The sequence below is a fragment of the Lynx canadensis genome, chromosome E1 (genome assembly GCF_007474595.2).
Source record: "Lynx canadensis isolate LIC74 chromosome E1, mLynCan4.pri.v2, whole genome shotgun sequence".
NCBI lineage: Eukaryota > Metazoa > Chordata > Mammalia > Carnivora > Felidae > Lynx > Lynx canadensis.
In genome coordinates this window covers 19,397,170-19,417,709 of record NC_044316.2, presented here as the reverse complement: position 1 = coordinate 19,417,709, position 20,540 = coordinate 19,397,170, and the positions used below count along the sequence as shown (strand labels likewise).

At 47.3% G+C, this 20,540-nt stretch overlaps 2 protein-coding genes across 3 annotated transcripts in view; both read left to right on the top strand.

Annotated features, from left to right (window-relative positions):
• UTP6 (UTP6 small subunit processome component) overlaps window positions 1–4,121 on the top strand; it is a 29,419-nt gene extending 25,298 nt beyond the window's left edge. The window contains exons 18-19 of the mRNA XM_030295373.2: window positions 983–1,055; window positions 1,976–4,121. Coding sequence (XP_030151233.1) covers window positions 983–1,055; window positions 1,976–2,133 — 231 coding nt within the window. The 3' untranslated portion in view covers window positions 2,134–4,121. The remainder of the gene's footprint in view (window positions 1–982; window positions 1,056–1,975) is intronic.
• Window positions 4,122–5,843: 1,722 nt separating this feature from the next.
• COPRS (coordinator of PRMT5 and differentiation stimulator) lies at window positions 5,844–11,413 on the top strand. 2 transcript variants are annotated; one of them, XM_030295376.1, is made up of 4 exons: window positions 5,844–5,961; window positions 8,349–8,415; window positions 10,068–10,289; window positions 10,971–11,413. In XM_030295376.1, the coding sequence occupies exons 1-4, from the start codon at window positions 5,863–5,865 to the stop codon at window positions 11,138–11,140; spliced, it is 558 nt and encodes a 185-aa protein (XP_030151236.1). In that variant the 5' UTR covers window positions 5,844–5,862; the 3' UTR covers window positions 11,141–11,413. The 2 variants fall into 2 exon arrangements, with proteins under 2 accessions (XP_030151236.1, XP_030151237.1); XM_030295377.1 differs by lacking the exon at window positions 5,844–5,961 and adding an exon at window positions 6,185–6,277.
• Window positions 11,414–20,540: the final 9,127 nt, after the last annotated feature.

Sequence of the window (20,540 nt, the reverse complement as noted above, 5' to 3'; positions counted from 1 at the left end):
ATTAATAACATAATAGTTATGTGTCTTGGGCAATTCTAAACCTTGGCATCCTCTTCCATAAAGGAAGTCATGATACTGGTTTCAGAGACGTGCAGGTTACAAGACCAAAAGGGGGTACCACCAAGAAGGGACTTTGCATTGTCCTTTGCCCGTTATGAGCCTTTAACAAAGAGTGATTCTGTTTTTCATGCATGTGTATGACATGAAGTTAAGTTGATTTTTTATAAACGAATACAGTGTTAGGTGAAGAGAAAGTTTTTTTAGTTATTTTGAGTGGGGGAGGGGCAGAGAGAAAGGCAGAGGGAGAGAGAATCCCAAGAACCTGCACTGTCAGTGCAGAGCCTGATGTGGGGCTCAGACTCAAGAACTGTGAGATCATGAGCCAACATCAAGAGACAGACACTTAACTGACTGCACCACCCAGGTGCCCCTAGTCAGCATTTTAATTTAATACTTATAGTTGCTCTAAGAGGTATTATTGTTTTATGGGTGGGGAAACTTAAAGTCAGAGGGTTTAAAAAACTCGCTGCAGGTGATATTAGTATTTATATAGGCTTTGCTTTCACATAATAAGTTTTAAGGTGGACATAGCTAATATGTGCCAGAGTCCAGATGTGCCAAAGTTACAGGGAGTGAACCTTCCCAATTTACTTACTTAAATCCTCCTCTTCCCTCAGGTCATTCAGATATATTTTCCTGTGAACCTGCCCGTGTTCCCCCAACTGAGAATTAATCAGGCTTTTTTCCATGCTATCATAGCAAAGTGCTTTTATCACTGTTTGACATTGACTTCACTCTGGTGTCTCCTGTATTTTGACTTTCCTCTGAATACGTTGAGAGCCAGGCTGTGTTCATCCTACATCATGAGCCTTTTCCCCTACAAATCCCTAATGGGTGGTAGCTGTTTAACAATGTGATTGAAATGAATCTGTGACATTCTGAATTAGGCTTTTGAGGCAAGATTGTCTGATTATTTTGTTAGGAATCCTGCAAGATGGTGAACTTAAGAGAATATTATGAGAGGGCTTTGAGAGAGTTCGGATCTGTAGATTCTGGTAAGTAAACTTCAGTTACAGACACGTCTGTTTGCATGTGTGGTCTGTAACCCATCAGTGTGGTTAGAACAGTGTTTAACTCTTTGTGGGTCATGGCCCTTTTTGAGAATAAAGATGGTATCCTGTTACTGCCTGCTCCCTTACTTTGTGCATAAATAAGACATAATTTGGCTTATAATTTCAAGTTCACGAGATTAAGAGTCTGTGGGTCTTCTTTTAAGAACTCTGGATTAGAGAAAGATTTGCTGGGTTTGATACTCTTAAAAAATGTGGTATTTGTAAAGGAAAGGTTAATGTAGGTTAGAATAAGAGTGGGAGTGATAGCAAAGGTGGAGCGGGATGCTAATTGACATTGTCACTGGCTGTTGCCACATTGTCCTCATTGAGGACCCACAAAACGTATTTCTGGCTGTAGGTATGTCATATAAATCCGTTTACTTATGAAGTCAAAAATATTATATAGTGCTTAAATTTAGATTAAAAAATACGTTAGCTTTTACAAGGTTTTTAGCAGACTTTCTCCTGGTGAGGTGAATGAAAATGGCATTTTTCATAACCTAAGCAAGTTTTTTATTAAGCATTATAAGAAGGTTATAATGAATTCATTGAAACTCACTTTCACCTTGAAAGAGACTCAGCAAAATCCTCCCGCTAAAATATTTAGTATTTTTGGTTTATGAAATACGTGGATTGTCTTGATTTAAAATGGAGGTTTTCACTTAAAAAAAAGTTTTGATACTTCTCAGTGTAAAGAAGCTGAGAGAGGCATTGTTTCACATAGGGCTCTAGGGAGATAATAGCAACAAGTTCAGCTTCTTAGAAATCTTATATTGAATCAGTATTAAATAGTTTATATAATAAAGCCTTATCAATGATCTAGTTGTATGTTTACAGTAATAACATACTGTTTCCCTTCAAAGATCTTTGGATGGATTACATCAAAGAAGAACTGAACCACCCCCTTGGTAGACCTGAGAACTGCGGGCAGATATATTGGCGAGCCATGAAAATGTTGCAGGGAGAGTCAGCAGAAGCATTTGTAGCTAAACACGCTATGCATCAAGCCGGCCATTTGTGACAAGAGGAAGAACGTAGCCCCCTTTGGGAAATAGCATTGTAAGCCCTCTTGGCCAGATTTGTATTAGGAGTTCATCTGCAGTTTGTTGAGAGATAGCAGACAAGATGGCTGTCTGATTTTGGGACATGCTTTTTTAGTTTTGTTAGCGTGTTAATTTTTAATTCCAGAAAAGAGAATTGCTGTTTAGTGGCAAGAAGCTACTTGTTAAGGTCTGACCTACTACTGTACGGTCCTAAATGCTTCTCAAAATATATGGAAATCATACAACTGAGTTTTTCTTGTTACCCTTGGTCAAGAATGAGTAGCTCTAAACTGTACCTAGGGGCCAGTAATAATGGAGGAGAAAGTACAGTTCCATTTGTTTGTTCTCTTCTTATTAAAAAAGTATATATGGGGCCCCTGGGCGGCTCAGTTGGTTAAGCGTCCGGCTTCGGCTCAGGTCATGATCTCAGGGTTTGGGAGTTCGAGCCCCGCATTGGGCTCTGTGCTAACAGGGTGGAGCCTGCTTGGGATGCTCTTTCTCTCTCTCTCTGCCCCTCCCCTGAGAGCATGTGTACACCTTCTCTCTCAAAAAATAAACATTAAAAAAAATATTTTAAAAAAAGTATACATGGTGTACATTTGTTGTAGGAAATATAGAGGGAGCAGAGTAATGTGGAGAAGAAATTAAAGCATCCTATAACCTCATCATCTGGAGTTAAACTCTGATTTCCTTTATGACATTGGATTTATACTGTTAGATTACTTATTCATTCACTCATTAAGTGTCCACTATTAGCAGAAAAGAAGGGAAGCTTTTGGGATGGAGGTAGGGTTTGGCGGGACAGCTGGACATCCTGAGAGAGCTTGTTGAAGCAGCAGAAGAGGATGCTGGGTATTGGGAAAAGTCCTTTGAGAGGATAAAGACTTTACAAAAGTGTCTTCTGTCTGGGACTAATCTTCAGAGAAGTGTCTACGGTGGGGAGGTCCAGCAACAAAAGGAGGACGTGGGTAGGGTGTAGATGAGAGCAGTAGAGAAGGCCTTCAGAAGCCAGAGTGGAGGATGGCTTGGAGCAGAGAGGGCATTCTGGGAGTAGGGTAGGCTACTGTTTGAACTTTACATCCTTTAACTTAACACTGTGGTCACTGGGAGAAGCATTCAGGTCACCGAGAGAAGTGTAGTTTTCCTTAGCAGTATGTTTCACTTATGTTATTTTTCTATGTCATTAAATAGCCTTAAAAACATGTAATGAATTTATAACATTCCATTGTATGGATGAGCCATGACTTATTTTACTAATGCCTTGTGTGGTTGGATCTTGTATATCTGATTTTTTTCTTATAAATACTGTTGATGATTCTTATAAATCTTTGTTCACATCGCTGGTTATTTCTTTAGGAGTGTGATATTTGCTGGTAGAATTACTGGATTAAAGGGTGTAACTTTTAAAGATACTGATATGTACTGCCAGTTTGCAATGTATGAGAATACTTTCATGCAATGTAGGAAAAGGTCAATACTTTACCTTCGGTGGGTATTAATGAAGTTTAATGTGTTTTTCTTGGTTCTCTTGTTTTTTCACGACTATTTTTTGAACTTTTTTCTTACTAATTTAAAAGAATTTTTAAAATATTAAGAATATTAATTTTTAGTTTGTCTCTCCTTTGTTGCAAATAATTTGCCCCTAGCTTTTTTTTTTTTTTTTTTGTGGTGTTTTTTGATGCCCAGAAGATGTGTGTGTATGATACCTATTCCTCTTGCCTTAGACAACTCATTTTCTTCCCCCCAACCACTTAACTAAATTTTCTACAACACCATTTGTGGCTAGCCCTTTATCTCTACTGATTGTGGTACTACTTTTATTATATGTTGAGTTCCTAATGATATGAGAGTCTATTTTAGGGCATTTTTACTTTGAGATTTTGTACTCTAAATGTTGTTTGCTTGTCATTTGTTGTATGATAACATACGTATGTAAATAAGAACAGTTTCCTCTTTGACCTTTTCATGGAGTCCTGGGAAGTTTAACATTCCCAATCCCGACATGGCATTTTTGTTTCAGGAGGGAGATACATGCTTGTAAGAGATGAGAGTGAGGAGGGTGGTGGTTGGCTCCTTAACGCAAGGCGATGAAGGTGGGTCACCTGGGATCATCCCAACACCTAGGTTTGGGGCTCGTTATGCAGGTTGTGAAGGTGCATCTGGCTAGTTCACCTAGACCTGCCATGTGTGGCAATTTACATCTAATGAAATTATTTTCTCATTTACGCTGGCCACATTTCGAGTTCTTGATAGCCACACGTTTACCATAGTGGACAGCACAGATAATAGAGCTTTTATTTCTGCCATTGAAAGTTCTATGGGAGAGTGGTGACCTGGATCCAATTAGATTTGGGGAAACTGACTCATGGATCAGAACAGCTCACACATTAGTTGGCCACATTCTTTTCCCTGCAGGAAGGTCTACATAGAGGAGAGAAAAAATACTGTGTATCAGCGGTTACCCTAATTTTTTTGTAGTAAAAACTTTTATTTAAATTTTTAAATTTGAGTGTGGTTGAGACAATGTCAACATTAGTTTCATGTGTACAACAAGGATTCGACAACTCCTGCTGTGTGGCTGTGCTCACCACAGCGTGGCCACCATCTGTCACCATACAGGTCCACTACAATACCATTGACTGTATTTCCTGTACTGTATCTTTTATGCCCATGACTTACTCATTCCACTACTGGAAGCCTGTATCTGCCACTTCCCTTTACCCACTTTGCCTCTCCCCCCACCCCCATAATGCTAGTTTTGTTCAAATGTCTTTTATGGTTTATAAACACATCCTTACAGGGAGATGAAGGAATAAGCTCCCTAATGTCCCGAAAGGTTGTCATAAAGTGGCCTAGTGAGCAGGGAATCCCAGCTTCTAGCTTTTCTATTTCATTCCTAAAATGAGTATCACACCTTGAGCACCGGTATGTTATTAAGAGTTTAGGCAGCCTGGGGAAAGGCAGGGAAGGGTTCCTCCCCAGCTCAGGGCCTGCCGATCTGCTACTGCCCTCAGCTTGTAGAGGGCCAGACTTTGAGCATTAAAAAATTGGAGCCCAGCCAGACTACAGTGACAGCACCAAATGTTTAGGGTTACTGTGACCGTCATACCGTGTCTGGACATCATTTTCATCATCTGTCCTGGTTTCTAAGAACTGTCATTAACTTAACGTGGAGAATCACTGAGCTGCTGAGCTGTCTCATCCATTTGTGGGTGGGTTATAGCCCAGTTCCAGCCTGAGTTCTACGGAAACCTGTGACAAATGTGGTTGGGTCTAAATTGCATTCAAACTTTTGAGAGCTGAGCTTTGTAGACTATCAGGTAGACTCGGGTAATTGATTAGTCTAACCAGGGATTCGAGATTTGGGGGCTGAGGCACATCATCAGCGTGGTGGGGTAGGGATAACAGCTGGCATTTCAGATCCTGCTAGTCGCCAGCACTGGGATGTGCACCGGCAGGAGCACGAACACGAGGAGCGAGAAGAATCAGAACCCGGGACCCTAGGAAGGGGGCTTGGCTGTCGGGCGCGCCCCGCCCCTCCCGCGCCGCCCCGCCCCTGGCTTCCTCGTGACCCGTGTCCCGCCCCGCTCGGCCGGGAGCACCCCCGGCTGATTGGCCCCTCCGCGGCGTATCCTCCGGCTGGCAGCCAGGCGGGCGCGTCACGTGGCCGAGCAGCGTCCAGGGCGCGGAGGCGCGGGCCGCCAGGCATGGACCGTCAGGCCGCCGGAGCCCGGGCGCTGGGGGCCGCCGAGCCGCCTCGGGGGCCGCCGCTGCCGAGCGCACGGGAGGCGCCCCCCAGCCCGGGGGTGAGCGCGGCCGCCGCCTGCGGCGAGGGGCGGGAAGTTTCAGGGCTCGCGGGCCGGGCAGGGCCGGGCGAGGCGGGGCCGGGCGGGGGCCGCGGGGCCGGGCGGGGGGCGCCGTTTGGGCGCGCGTTCGCGCTGGAAACGGCCGGGCCGCGGCAGCGCGGGGCCGCGGGGCGGGGCCGCCGAGGGCGTGAGTGGGCGAGCGGGAGCGGAGGGGAGGCTGGCTGTCCCGGGGGCGCCTCCGCCTGCTTGCTAAATGGGAAGCGATGCTGGTGACCGAGAGCTGGGGGCCATTGCCCGGGGCCTGGAGCGAGGCCAGGTGAGGGCGGCGAGGAGCCCGCCGTCCCCGCAGGACCTGTGTCCATGGGTGGGGATGCACAGCTCACCCTGAGCACCACATGATGTCTCATGCGCTCTCCTTTTCTGTTTACTAAAACCAAAGGCCCGGCTTGACGCAGGGTTTCCAGAAACTTGTTTTCATTTGCGCGCCAGACAGCTCCTGGTTTTCCAAAGACCGTTATTACGGGCATCACCTGCCCTTGTTTACAGTCAGTAAGTTCTGCTAGATAGCGAGCTCCGTGAGGGTAGGAATCCCCTGGTTACTGCTGTTAACCCGGCGCCTAGCTTAGGGCCCACCACGATAGACAGCTATTCATCGGAGGAAGGAATGGAATGCTTGTTTAAGCATCAAAGATGGTACTAAACCAGAGTAAGATATGAAAGATGTAGCGCTAGTGAAAAAAACAAAAAAACAAAAAACTTCCGCGTGCAGATAGGATGGACTGATTTTGTCAGGACGTAGCAGGAAGGGATGTGTGCTTTCTCTCCAAGGTGACAGGGTGGGGGTGGGGGTGCCTGCAGAGGTGTGGAGGTGAGGCAGTACCCGACAAATGGCTGGGAGCTGGGGACGCAGAGCCTCAGGGCCAGGGGAGAGAACGGTGCTCAACAGGTCGACGGGCTGTGATGGGGAGGTGGGAATGCCATGGTCAATTTTATACTCCTGCATGGAGGGCTGTTGAAGATTCTTGAGCAGAGTGGCGATTGATGCTGTCAGCTGGGCAGGGGGCTGTGACAGTGGTCCACCCGAGGGGTCCGACCAGCTGACCTGCAGTAGTGACCCCGGGTTGTCATTGACTACAGAAGAGGGAGTTTATTCCTTAAATCTGGGGATGACGACATCATGAGCTAATTGGGGCAGGTGCCAAGTACAGTTTCGATGTAGGGGCAAAGAAGGTGGATTTAAATTCAACAAATGTTACATTCCTGCTCTGTGCTAGGTGTTTTCATAAGTGTTATCCCCTCATAAGCCCCTTGCAAGGTCAGGACAGTCATCTCCGCTTTCCCCAGAAGGAAACCCAGGTATGGTGGTTGAAGTGATGTATCCAAGGTCACACCCTGAATGAATGGCAAGAGCTGGGATTAAAACCAGGTCTTCGGATGCAGGCTGCGAACATTTCTTGTTCCATTTAAAGTGGTCTTGGAAGGGACAGGATTTCAGGAACTTCTGAGTGATGGGAGCAGAGAAGCATATGGTTGGCTGTGGGGGAAGATGATTTCCCTTCAGCGACACTTAGGAACTAAAGCTCTGTTGCCCCCATGTATCAGGAGACAGAAGTTGAAAGAATGTTGAGTTACTGAAAAGGTATAAACGAACATGGAGGTAGCAACTGTGGGGAAACAGCTACCACCCCTAGGGCTGAGGGAACAAAGGAATGAGGTTGGAATGATTACAGTTTACAGGCTCAGGGGCACCTGGGTGGCTCAGTTAACTTAGCATCCGACTCTCGGTTTTGGCTCAGGTCATGATCTCACTGTTCGTGAGTTCTAGCCCCGCGTCAGACTCTGTGCTGACAGTGCATAGCCTGCTTGGGATTCTCTCTGCCCCTCCCCTGCTCGCTCTCTCTGTCGTCTCTCTCAAAATAAATAAGTAAACTTAAAAAAAAAAAATTACAGGCCCAGAAGAGAGCCTTAGCAGAGCTGAAATTCCAATCTCGGAGGAGGAAGCACAGCCCCCAAGTACTACTGGGGTCTCTGAGCTTGGAGGAGGGGTCCTGAGGGTCTGGGAGAGAGAGCCCTGAAGAGAGAGCCCAGTGATGAGGTTGCCTCTGCAAGTGTTGGCAAAGTGTAGACGGGATCGAGTGGAAGGCGCTGCTGCCGCAAGGGCGGAGTGTTGCTGGGGTGGTGTCTGCAGAAGGAGGAAAGGGCGAAGCCCTTGGCTCCCCAGCCTTGCCACATCTATAGGGCAAAGCAGAGATGTGGGTCGCAGTGTCCCAGCCCCACCCTCACAAAGGTGAGGACGGAGGGGTGGGTTTGGGGCTGCAAGGCAATAGCTTAATACTGGGGACACCCCAGATATCCGAGTCCTGGGTAATTGTTTCTTCTTCCTGCAGGCTGGCTTTGTCCCAGCTGACCACTCCGGTCAGGAGAGAGACACTGAGAAGGCTGTGGATCGGCTAGGCAAGTAGACGGTGGAGACTGGGCTGGATGTGGGGGGAGACCAAGGAATCGAGGAGAGGGACAGTCCCTGTGTCTTGTTTACCTTCTCTTCCTGGCCAGTTCTCTTTGCTGCCTTTTCTGCCTAGTGTTTCCGTGGCATCCTCCTTTGGAAGCCCCGCTGGAGCTTCCTTAAGGGAAGGCCTCACCTTGTGACCAAACCCTTCCCTTCTATTGAGAAAGACACCACAATCCTGTCTTCATATTCCAAATGAGGAAACTGAGGCTCAGAGTAAAAACGAAAAAAAGATTGTGGTAAAACACAAATATAAAATTTACCACTTAATAATTTTAAAGCGTACAAGCCAGTGGCGTTTCGTACCTTCACAGTTCTGTGCAACCACCATGCTTATTTAGCTCCAGAACATTTTCAGTACTCCAAAAGGTCACCCTGTGACTGATAAGTAGTCCCACCCCATACCCCCTTCCTTGAGCGATTCCGGCCCCCCCCCCCCCCCCCCCCCCCCGCGCCAGACCATTAATCTTTCTGTGGATTTACCTGTACTGGACAGGCGAATGTGAGTTGCATGCAAATGGAAGGGTACGCTACGTAGCCTTTTGTGTCTGGCTTCTTTCACTCAGCATGATATTTTCAAGACTCATGTAGCATGAATCAGTACATTCCTTTTTATGGCTGAACAGTTCCATCGTCTGGATATACTACATCTTGGCTGCTTATTCATCAGTTGATAGGCACTTATGAGTTGTTTATACCCTTTGGTGATTGTGAATGATGCTCTTATGAACACTTTTGTACAAGTCTTGCCTAAATACCTGCTTTCGATTCTTTTGGGTATCCGTTCAGGAGTGGAATTGCTGTGCTGTGTGGTGATTTTGTGTTTAAGTTACTGACGAGTCGGTTGAGTACATTTCAGCTCAATCACACAATTCAGAATTGACAGAACTGGGGTTTGGAGCAGGGTAGTTTGGCTCCAGAACCCATGCCCTGACCTATGACTTCTGTGCTTATAGCTGGTATTATTATACACTGTTAATAGCATGGCTGTTTTTAGGCTGATTCTTTTCCCAGCTCTGACCTGGCATCACCATGTACTTGGGGTCCATTATCCTTCCCCAGGCTTTTATTCTATTATCTTAATACCTTTTGAAAATATACCTTCCAGCTCTCCCCAATATCAGGAGGAGGAGACGTGGTGGCTGCCTCTGTGGCTGATGGGTTCTGCTCTTCTGCCTGCTTTCCTCCCACTGCCCCTTGTCCTGTGCTCTTTGATGATGAAGAGAGAAATACACGAGTAAAAATTCAAGTTTGTATTATGAAAGCTTATCATCTGCCAGATGTGCTTTGCCTCAGTTACCTGTAAACTACTTAAATATGTAAACTGTGCTTGATTTGCTTGATTCCCTGTGTGCATGATAAGACCTGACAATTAATGGCCTCGTTGAAGGCAAAAGATTTTATTGAAAAGAAATGATCAATCCTACTTCGAAAAATGTAAACAGAACATTTTTTTTTAAGTGCTCAGGTGGCTAAAGAACTCTGTATGCTTGTTTTACTCTTGCCCTCTTAGTATGTCTGCCAAACATTTTCCAAGCACGTGAGTAGTCCCTGTGTAGTTGCTAGTGGTTTTAAAACCTTCCTTCTGTTGATTTCTTAGCCAGTGGAGCACAGAGCATCCCTAATGGTAGTCCTGCCCATGGTGAGGGCACCCACTCGGAAGAGGAAGACTTTGCCGTGGAGGATGAGGATTCTGATGGGGACCTGAATACCTGGGAGCTGTCAGAAGGAGTGTCCGACTGCCCGCCCAAGGAACAGGCTGCTGATCTTTTTAACGAGGACTGGGACTTGGAGTTGAAAGCAGATCAAGGGAATCCGTATGGTAGGTGTGGTGTTTCTAGGGTCCCAGACCAGGTTACCTACCAGGCTACCCCAAAGGCTGACAGTTTGGATGAAGGACCCACATCTGTGAGCTCAGCCTGATAACCTTTTACAGAGCTGAAATTTCTGTGACAGCTTCTCTTTCATGTTGGGGGAAAAATGCAAATTTCACAGTTGACTTTATAATGCATCAGTTTTAACATGAAAGCAATGTTACTCTCCTAGAAATGTCTGTGTGAATCTAGCTGCTGCAGACAGCAGTGCTCTTCTGCGGTTGCTTCCTCTGCACTAAGAACCATCCTCTGAGAAGCACAGCTTGGGCATGCAATCCTTGAAGGAGGGCTCTGCCTGTGTACTGAAAAAAAATTTTTAATGTTTATTTGTATTAGCGCGAGCGCGTGAGCAGGGAAGGGGCAGAGAGAGACGGAGACAGAATCTGAAGCAGGCTTCAGGCTCCGAGCTATCAGCACAGAGCCCGACATTGGGCTTGAATCAAGCACGAGCCGTAAGATCATGACCTGAGCCGAAGTCAGACGCTTTGGCTGAGCCACCCAGGCACCCCGCATGTGTATTTTTAAACAAAGACATGGCTAATGTCTGTCCCCTAGAATTTTTTGGCTATATGTCTCACCTCCCCTTCTCCTTTTAATCTGTTTTTTTTTTTTTTTTTAATTGCTTGCAGATGCCGATGACATCCAGGGTTGCATTTCTCAGGAGGTCAAACCTTGGGTGTGCTGTGCCCCGCAAGGAGATATGATCTATGACCCCAGTTGGCACCACCCACCTCCGCTGATACCCCACTATTCCAAGATGGTCTTTGAAACAGGACAGTTCGATGATGCTGAAGATTGAGTGTGCAGCTTTTTTGCCTGGGGGGTGGGTGCACCCTCCAGATGAAGGCCTGTCTTCCTTTGTTTGAGGTGAGATGTCATATTTGAGGACACATTCCCAGTGATCCCCGAGTCGGGCACACAGACTGGTGTTAAATAAGGTCCCGATGTCCTCCAGTTCTGCTATTGTTGTTGTTGTTTTTATCGAGCTCCTCCTTGGAACGTGTGAGTGTTCGTGTCTGTGTCAGGAGGAGCTGTGTTCTTTATAAATAAAGGTAGAAAAAATTTGATTTGCTTTTGTCTCCCCCCCCCCCACCCCTTTAATTAGATACTTATAGATAAAGCCTTACTCCTTCAGTTAAAGTTACCTGGCTTACATTTTTAAGGCTTGAGGTACTTGGACCCTTAAAAGTACTCTGTAAAAGAAAATAATGTTTTGGCCAGGGATTGGAATCCAAGAGATGTTGGTGACTTTGTGACTGATTTCTCTTCCTGTTGATGAAAAATTGACCGTTTACTCAGTTAACAAGGGCTTTCTGCAAGTTGGAACACTAAATGGCAAATAAATTAAGCCAGCAATTATATAGCCCTCAATTGGTATGAAAGGATTTTGAACTCTGCTCTCCATTTAATCTTTTACTCTTTATAATTACTTATATGAAGTCACTGTTTTTTTATTTTTTATTTTATTAAAAAAAGTTATTTTTATTTTTGAGAGAGAGCGCGTGAGCGAGTGCTAGTGGGGGAGAGGCAGACAGAGAGGGAGACACAGAATCCGAAGCAGGCTCCAGGCTCCGAGCTGTCAGTACAGAGCCCAGTTCGGGGCTTGAACTTGTGAACCATGGGATCATGACCTGAGCTGAAGTCGGTTGCTTACCTGACTGAGCCATCCAGGTGCCCCTGAAGTCGCTATTTTTTTAATTGCCTAATTTTGTTTTATTTTATTTTTTAAAAAGTTTTATTAAGTAATCTCTATACCCAACATGGGGCTTGAACTCACGATCCTGAGATGAAGAGTCATGTGCTCTCTGAGTAAGCCAGCCAGGTGCCCCTAAGTTGCCTTATTTTAGAGATGAGGAAAAAAAAAGACAAAATGTTTGGACTTCTCCAAGATCTCACAGCCAGGAAATGGCAGAACCGTGCCCTAAACCCACACGTGACTTTGGAGTCTGCTTTCCTTGGCTGCTCACCCCTATGTGAGAACACGCCTAGAGGCGGGATCTGGGGACCATGCGTTGGCAGGTCTGCGATGCACCAGAGTAAGTCACCTTTGCCTCTCTGGCAAGCTCAGGGATTGCTTCTTAACCTCCTTGCCTCCCTGTTGAAGCTGATTCAAGAACAAGTTTCAAATCTGAAATCTGAGTCAGCTCCATAGCGGTTAAATGAGCATTTAACCATTTACATGATTTTTCAGAGGCCCCACAAAGTGTGTGAGCAAGGCAGAACCTGATGAGGGAAAGCAGTGGCTTTCACTGTGAGGGGCCTCATGACCAAAACTGTCCTAGGGAGAAAAAATGTCCCCTCCACTATCCTTGCTGATGGGACAGTCATAGACCCTGTCACTATACTGCTCTGCCTTGTCTCCTCTTCCCAGTGTCAGAGCTGATTAGACCGGCATGAGAACAAGCATTTATTTATTCTTTTTTTAAAAAAAAATTAAACTTTATTTATTCTGAGAGAGAGAGAGAGAGCACAAGCAGGGGAGGGGCAGAGAGAAGGAGAGACAATCCCAAGCAGGCTCTGTGGTGCACGGCCTGATGCGGGGCTTGAACTCACGTACTGTGAGATCATGACCTGAGCTGAAACTGAGTTGGACACTTAACCGACTGAGCCACCCAGGTGCCCTGCAATGATTTCTAATCAGTGTCCTAAATGAATTGTGCTTTTAGGTACTCAAAATGAAAAAAAACAAACCCAACAACAAATATCTATCTTTTTAAATCTCTGAATGCTGAGCTGAGAAGTATCAATCTCATAGGGAGAGACTATTAATATTGCTTAGTTTGGCCTTGTACCATGTGCCAGAATCCTTTCTTCTAGTCACTGCCTCAGAAGGGGCCCATCCACTGTTGGCTAGTGGTCTTTGTGAGAAAATTCTCCGTTGTTTTGAGTTGGAATCTACCCCCACGTGGTCCTGGTGTGCTCTGTGGTCCTGATTTCCTTTCAAATATAGGAAATTAGCAATCTTTTTTTTTTTTTTTTTAAAGTTTATTTTAAGAGAAAGAGAATCCCAAGCAGGCTCTGCACTGTCAGCACAGAGCCTGATGTGGGGCTCGAACCCATGAACCCTGGGATCATGACCTGAGCCAAAATCAAGACTCAGACATTCAACCAATTGAGCCACCCAGGCACCCAGAAATTAGCAATCTTATCCTCTCTCTGGCTTTTTGTTTTCTAGCTAAACCGTCAATAGGCAGTTGCATATATGTGTCTGGCATCAGAAGGGACAAGGAGGAGGGCGGAAGGAGAGGGCATGTTGTGGGGATTTTTGAGGTTTTGGAAGGTGTTGCAGCATTGACAGGTTGAGATTGTTCTGTGAGGGTGTGTAGTGAGGAGAGGGCTGAGGACAGAAGCTTGCAGTGCATTTGCAGCGAAAGGCTAGATGGAAGGTCGGACCCAGGGCCAGGCTGTGACAGTGGAGGAAAAAGAGAACCAGGTGAGCATAGGTGTCAGTCAAGCCAAATCTAAGAAGAGAGTTTTGTTTTTTTTAATTTTTATTTAAAAATTTGTTTTTCTTTAACATTTATTTTCAAGAGACAGAGACAGAGTGTGAGTGGGGGAGGGGCAGAGAGAGAGGGAGACACAGAATCTGAAGCAGGGTCCAGGCTCTGAGCTGTGAGCACAGAGCCCAACGCGGGACTTGAACTCACGAACTGTGAGGTCATGACCTGAGCTGAAGTCGGATGCTTAACTGACTGAGCCACCCAGCACCCCTAAGAAGAGAGTTTTAAGGAGGGAATGACCATCTTTTACAGAGAGCAAGTAAGATGAAGGCTAAAAAGGACATTTTGGGATGTAGGAATTAGAAAGTGTTCATATAATGAGGCGCCTGGGCGGCTCAGTCCATTAAGCATCCAGCTCTTGACTTCGGCTCAGGTCATGATCTCACGGTTCATGAGATGAAGCCACGTGAGCATCGGGCTCCAGGCTAAGAGTGTAGATCCTGCTTGAGATTCTTGCTCTCCCTCTCTCTCTCTCTGCCCCGCCCCTGCTTGCACCCTCTCTCAAAAATAAATAAACATTAAAAAAAAGAAAGTGTTCATATAATGTACTGGCTTGGGGCAGGTGCAGGGGTGGGGGCATGGACATTTCAGGCTAAAATGTTTTGGGGCATGCACGTGGCCACTTGAGCTGTGCCTTTGGCACTGTTGTGTCTCTTGACTGGGGGCAATGGTGACTTCCAGCCAGCTTCTCTCGGGATGTGTGAGCCAGCCTGGGAAGAGGCAGCAATGGGAGAGACAAGAAGGGAACGGAGAAAAAGAAGCAGAAGGAAGCCAGTGGAGAAATGTAGGTGCCTGAGGGACTGTTCGGAGGAACAAGAGAGAAAACTTGACTCTGACCTTTCTTTCAAACAATGTCATTTACCAAGCAAGGAATCACAACTGACCGCAGCAAAAATCTTGAGTGAGGGAAAGGAGAGTAAATACGTGTTTATCAAGTGACCAGATGACATTTGTGATATGCCTTTGTTTCTCTCACGCCCTCTCTCCATGTAAGCATGCTGTTCGTTGCCTTAGTGGAGGCATGTGACACGGTCAAAGACAGCCAAGACATTTTTCTATCTTCTGTTTTACAAAAAGGGGCTTATTTTCTTTCTAAATGTTTCTTTTTCTTTTCTTTCCTCCTCCCTCCCTCCCTCCCTCCCTCCCTCCCTTCCTCCCTTCCTTCCTTCCTCCCTTCCTCTCTCCCTCTCTCTTTCTTTCTATTCTTGTAAAGAGGCAACAGGCTTTGGACCAACAGACTATGTGTCTTGAAGAAAGACAGTCCTCAGTCCCTCTCGCCCAAGCCCCCTGGGTTGTGAGAAGAAAAATACAGAAGACAGATCTGGGAAGGCTAAGAGCAGGTGGCACATGAGCCCTGCTTCCTGGAGTGTCCTGGGAAGTTAGGTCCTCAGAGCGTGACAGCTGTTGGTTCTCGTAGGCAGTCAGGACCATCTTGCGGGAAGGTGCTCAGGACTGAAGCGTGCAGAGAACCTGATGGACCCAGAGGGGCCGTGGGACAGGGAGAACCTTTGAAGATGGACATGAGCTGACCTTGTGCCCACTGCCCCCAGTTGGTACTGCATGAGGATGTAAGGAGAACCACAGAGGCCCCGGTGGAAGCTCAGGGTTGGAAAGTAAGATGGTCAGAGAGAACGTCAGTTTTGCTTCTCGAACGCCGCAAATGCAAGAGAAGCAATATTAACAGAAACTTACCAGATGAGAACAAGTTACTGCTTGGGCCGGGGGATGTAGGTCATCAGCTCGGCAGAGGTGGTGTATGGAAAGTATCATCATGGAGCGGGGGCATCATGGTTAAACGTCTGACTCTTGATCTCAGCTCAGGTCTTGATCTCAGGGTCATGAGTTCAGGCCCGTCGCTGGGTTCCCTGCTGGGCGTGGAGCCTACTTAAAAGAAAAATTCAAGTATCATGGGTTGATTAATACCAGAGTGCTGGTAATTTTTTGTTTTTATGTTCTGTCTGGATGGAAATCTTTCAATTTTGGCACTGAAGCAGAAGAAACAGAACCATGCCATTCATAATTTCTGTAGGTAATTTTGTGGAGTTTTTTGATGGCTCCAGTGTGTTTCTGTCTGTTATGACTTTCTTCCCTTTCGGAAATTCTGAGGAAGGCACCCTTTCACTCTACCCCTAAATTAGTTTGGTGCTGTGCTTAACGTGGGGACAGTTTGGTCATCATGAGACCCCAGGAGGGTATAGTGGGTGAGTGAGTCTTCCCTCACTTTGTTCTCAAATACCTGAGTGGCTGGGTGGGTTGACCGTAAAGGCTGCAGGCGACCACTCCTACATATAGAAGTGACTGGCTGGACTGAGCAAAGTTCCACTGCACTGAGGAAATTTGAGACTGCCTTCCAGGAAGACGGAAGCACATTCATTGGCTAAGTAAATACCTTGGTGCTGCACTGCCCTTGGTTTTCCAGAGTTTACCTTCTTGGACCCAATCTTCCATAAGATGGTTGGAATATGGAGAAGGAGAAAACCCCAGACCCTGGCTGTAGCCTGTCTGGATTCTGCCTCCCAGTTCTCCCAGGCAGACTCCCCACGCAAATAACAGAATGCTGGATCCAGAGGACTGTGTCTGTGTGTGTGTACACGTGTGTGTGAGCGTGGCAGGCCAGGGAGAAGAAGTTGGAGGGCGTGACAGGAAGGCAAGCAGCGGGGCTGGCTCCAACTTTGTTGACTTAGTGAGTCTGGCCGCAAAGCGAAGGTCTTTGGAAAGAACGGCCTCTCTGCTTCTGGCAGTTTCTACTGAGCTGGTGCCAGGACTGAGCTAGATCCTGCAGGTGTTTATGGGCAGGAGGACAGTTCAGTTGGGTTCCAGGGCACCAAGATTTTCAGAATGCCGCGAGGGTCTGTACTTGACAATGGCCCGTGGAGTAAACATAGCCATGGTTTCTGAAGAAGATCCTTCCCTCCACCTTACAGGGTTTTTTGGTCCTCCCCTTGGAGTCCAGAGAGAGAACGTTCCCCAGGAGGCACGTTTCCAATTCTGACCATTGCAAGGTGCAGTTTTGCCTTAAAAAAAAATTTTTTTTTCTGGTGAGATGATTTTGATTTCAGCAGCAATTTCCTCTGACCACTTCTGAGTTGTTGAATAAACGTGGCAGATATAAGTTAGGGCCGTGTGTTTGGCAACCGCCGGCAGGTACCTGAATTTCTCCTGGCTGCTGCCTGTGGCCTTATTCTGATTCTCCAGCTGGTGGCAGTAGAGACCCATCGGCGCACTGCCTTCTGCGAAATCCACTGGGCGAGGGTCGCTGGAGCTGAAGCTGAAGCTGAGCTGGCTCAGGGCTACTTTCCTGCGAACGGGCTGCCCGAGGGTTAGCAATCCACTTGTGAATCCAGAGGCAGGATTTACTCCTGATTTTAGAGATGACATCTGTCAGGAAAGATTACTGTGAAATCTAAGGGAAGGGTCATCCTCGTTACGTGCCCCCCAACACCTACCCCAGAGTCTGGCACATGGTGGGTGCTTAGCATATGCTTGCTGACTTCAAGCAAAGTGTGCACATATGCGAAGGAAAGGAAAACACGCTGTGCTGCCTCCCTGTGCCAGATGATATGTTAGGTGGTTTTCCTTATGAAGGAAGGCTTATTAATTCTCATTTTACATAGGGAGGAGTCGAGGCTCAGGGAGGTGAAATAATTGGCCCTTTGGCCTCACAAAGGTAGGATTTGACCCGTTATCTGGGCTTCTATGCTTGCTCTGCCAAGATGGGAAACACTGTGATTTAAGATTTTTAAAAAATGTTTATTTATTTTTGAGAGAGAGAGTGAGAGAGAGAGAGAGAGAGAGAGAGAGAGAGAGCACGAGTAGGGTAGGGACACAGAGAGAGGGAGACACAATCTGAAGCAGGCTCCAGGCTCTGAGCTGTGAGCATAGAGCCCAACGTGGGACTTGAACTCACGAACTGTGAGATCATGACCTGAGCTGAAGTGGGATGCTTAGCAGACTGAACCACCTAGCACCCCAAGGAAAACATTGAGATATAGCAAAAGTCTAGGATGAATTTTGTTTCAGAAAAAGCAAGGGAATGCAATGCGGGTTTGATCTTTACTCATTGATTTCTTTCTTTTTTTTTTTTTTCCCAGTTTTTTTTAACGTTTATTTATTTTTGAGGGAGAGAGACAGAGTGCAAGCAGGGGAGGGGCAGAGAGAGAAGGAGACACAGAATCCCAAGCAGGCTTCGCACTGTCAGCACAGAGCCCGACACGGGGCTCGAACCCACGAACTGAGATCATGCCCTGAGTTGAAGTTAGATGCTGAGCAGACGGAGCCACCCAGGTACCCCAATCAGTTTCTTTCAGAGCACCTGCTGTATACCGTGTGCTGAGGACAGAGGGGTGGGGGACCTGGTTTCTGCTCTTGGGGGACTCAGAGCCACAGGGCAGGGTGGCAGCACAGGAGGACTGCCCAAGCCCAGCGTGCGGTGGGAACCCAGAAGGGGAGGGCGCTCCAGGTGACCACTCCAAGAAGAGGGCCCTGGGGCTGAGCCCTTGAGGACTTGGCCAGGCAAGTAGTGGGGGGGATTGTCCAGGCAGAGGCACTGCGTGTGCTTCGAGAGGACTCGTGTATTTGGAGAGCTGGTGAGGGATATGGTGATGGTGATGGCAGGTGATGAGAAAAGGGGCCTGAAACCTATGCCAAGGGGCTTGAGAGGTGTGCAGCAGGAATGAGCCACGGGCAGACCCTCATTTTCAGAAGATCCTTCTAGTTCCGGTGGAGCATGGTGGTGGGGGCCAAGATGGAAGGCAGGGAGCGTCTGGGAGCTGCAACCTAGTGAGAGAGGGTGGTGACCTCAAGCAGAGTGATAGCTATGGAGACAGAGGGACACTGACAGATCGGAACTGGTTATGGAAGGTAGAGCTGGCAGGAGTGGGGACGGACCGAGGGTGGGAGGAGGGATAGGAAGGAGTCTGGGAGGACCCTGGGGTCCTGGCTTAGGCAACCGGGTGGATGCCGTGGGCTCCTCCGTGTGCATGATCTTTGCAGCCCCTGGACACTTGCACACCCACTGTTTGTAGAGGAAGGTTCTCTGTGCTCCACGTGTTCAACTTTGTTCTCAGGGTTTGGAGGATACCTCTGGGCGGTGCAGTCCTGTACCTCCAATGTGTGAAGGTCATGCCTCAGAGTACCCTTTGTATTTCCTATGCTTTTCTCTCTCCCAGAGAGAGTCCGTCAGATGCTCAGGAGATGGCACTCTGTCTTTACAGGGTGACTGGGGTGGACGTTCTCGTTACCTTTCCTACATCCATCCCTCCTCCTCTTGAAGATCACCCCTTTCTCCTGCGGCCCGTGGACCTTGGGAAAAGCTACCCCCCACCCCTGGACATAGGGGCAGGGCATGGAGTTCAGGCCTAAGTTAACCCTCATCATGGAATCTCTAGTCCCCTGTATTAGTCTCCTAGGCTGCCTAACAAATTGCCATGAATGTGGTGGCTTAAGACAAAAGAAATTTATTTTTTCATGGTTCTAGAGTCCAGAAGTTCAAAGTCAAGTTGTCAGCAGGGCTGTGCTTCCTCCAGAGGCCCTAGGGGAGATTATGTTCTCTGACTCTTTCAGCTTTTGGTGGCTGCCAGAATTCCTTGGCTTGCAGCCACTCACTACAGTCACTGCCTCCTCTCCTTGTGGCCTTCCTTTCCGGGTCTGTCTTCTCTTCTGTCTCTTATAAGGGTGTATGTGTCATTGGATTTAGGGCCCACCCTCTAGTCCCGGATGATCTCATGGTAAGATCCTTAACTTAATTGCATCTACAAAGACCCTTTTTGCAAATAAGGGTCAGAGGTTCACATTCAGAGGTTCCAGGGCTTAGGAGGGAGGCATATCTTTTTCTGGTGGGAGGGGGCTGCCATACAACTCAGTGCAGCCCCTGTGGATGGCAAGACAGGATGAAACTGGGACCATGATGACATCATTGAGCCCCTGTCAACCAGCCCAGAAGCCTGCTTACTTTAGGACTTCCAGTTATGTTATTCAGTAAATCCTCCTGAATGCTTCAAGCCCATCTTTTTTTTTTTTTTTTTAAAGTTTATTCATTTTTGAGAGAGTGTGCAAACAGGGGAGGGGTAGAGAGAGAAGGAGACAGAGAATCCCAGGCAGGCTCTGCACTGTCAGCACAGAGCCCGATGTGGGTCTTGAACCCACAAACTGTGAGATCATGACCTGGGCCGAAATCAGGAGTCACATGCTCAATCAACTGAGCCACCCAGGCGCCCCGCTTTAAGCCAGCCTGATAGAACCTTCCCCCATCACTTGCAGTTGAATGTGCCCTGACTCCTGTATGTGCCCATCCGTAGGCTGTTGGGTGTGAGGTCACGGCAGTTGGAAGTCTCCTCTGCTGGGCTCTATTGTTGTCACTCTGTGACTTGGGCGAGTCACAGCCCTGCTGACCATTGGTGTGAATATATAAATGGGGCTCATGTCCCTGTAAAAGGCTCTTCAAAATGGAAGCCACTGTGGTTTCTGTTGTTACGGCCTCTGCATTCCAAGAAAGTTGTAATAGAACTGGAAAGGGGCCAGACAGTAGAGTGATGAATGGCTTTTACCACGAGGGCAAGCTCCCCAGTTAGGATTCTTCAGCCTGGAAGAATGAGGGCTGAGGAGGACGTGTAATACCAGTCCTTTATATGATCAGGCATATCGACAAGGTGGAACAGCCTTGTTCATTAAATCCCAGGATGCTTAGAAACCTAGGGCGCC

Bases quoted from the DNA above. Each gene is read 5' to 3' on its own strand.
- COPRS (XM_030295376.1), top strand. From the start codon at position 5,863: ATGGACCGTCAGGCCGCCGGAGCCCGGGCGCTGGGGGCCGCCGAGCCG. The intron at 5,962-8,348 runs GTGAGCGCGGCC...TTCTTCCTGCAG, and splicing joins AGGCGCCCCCCAGCCCGGGG to GCTGGCTTTGTCCCAGCTGA. The intron at 8,416-10,067 runs GCAAGTAGACGG...TTGATTTCTTAG, and splicing joins GAAGGCTGTGGATCGGCTAG to CCAGTGGAGCACAGAGCATC.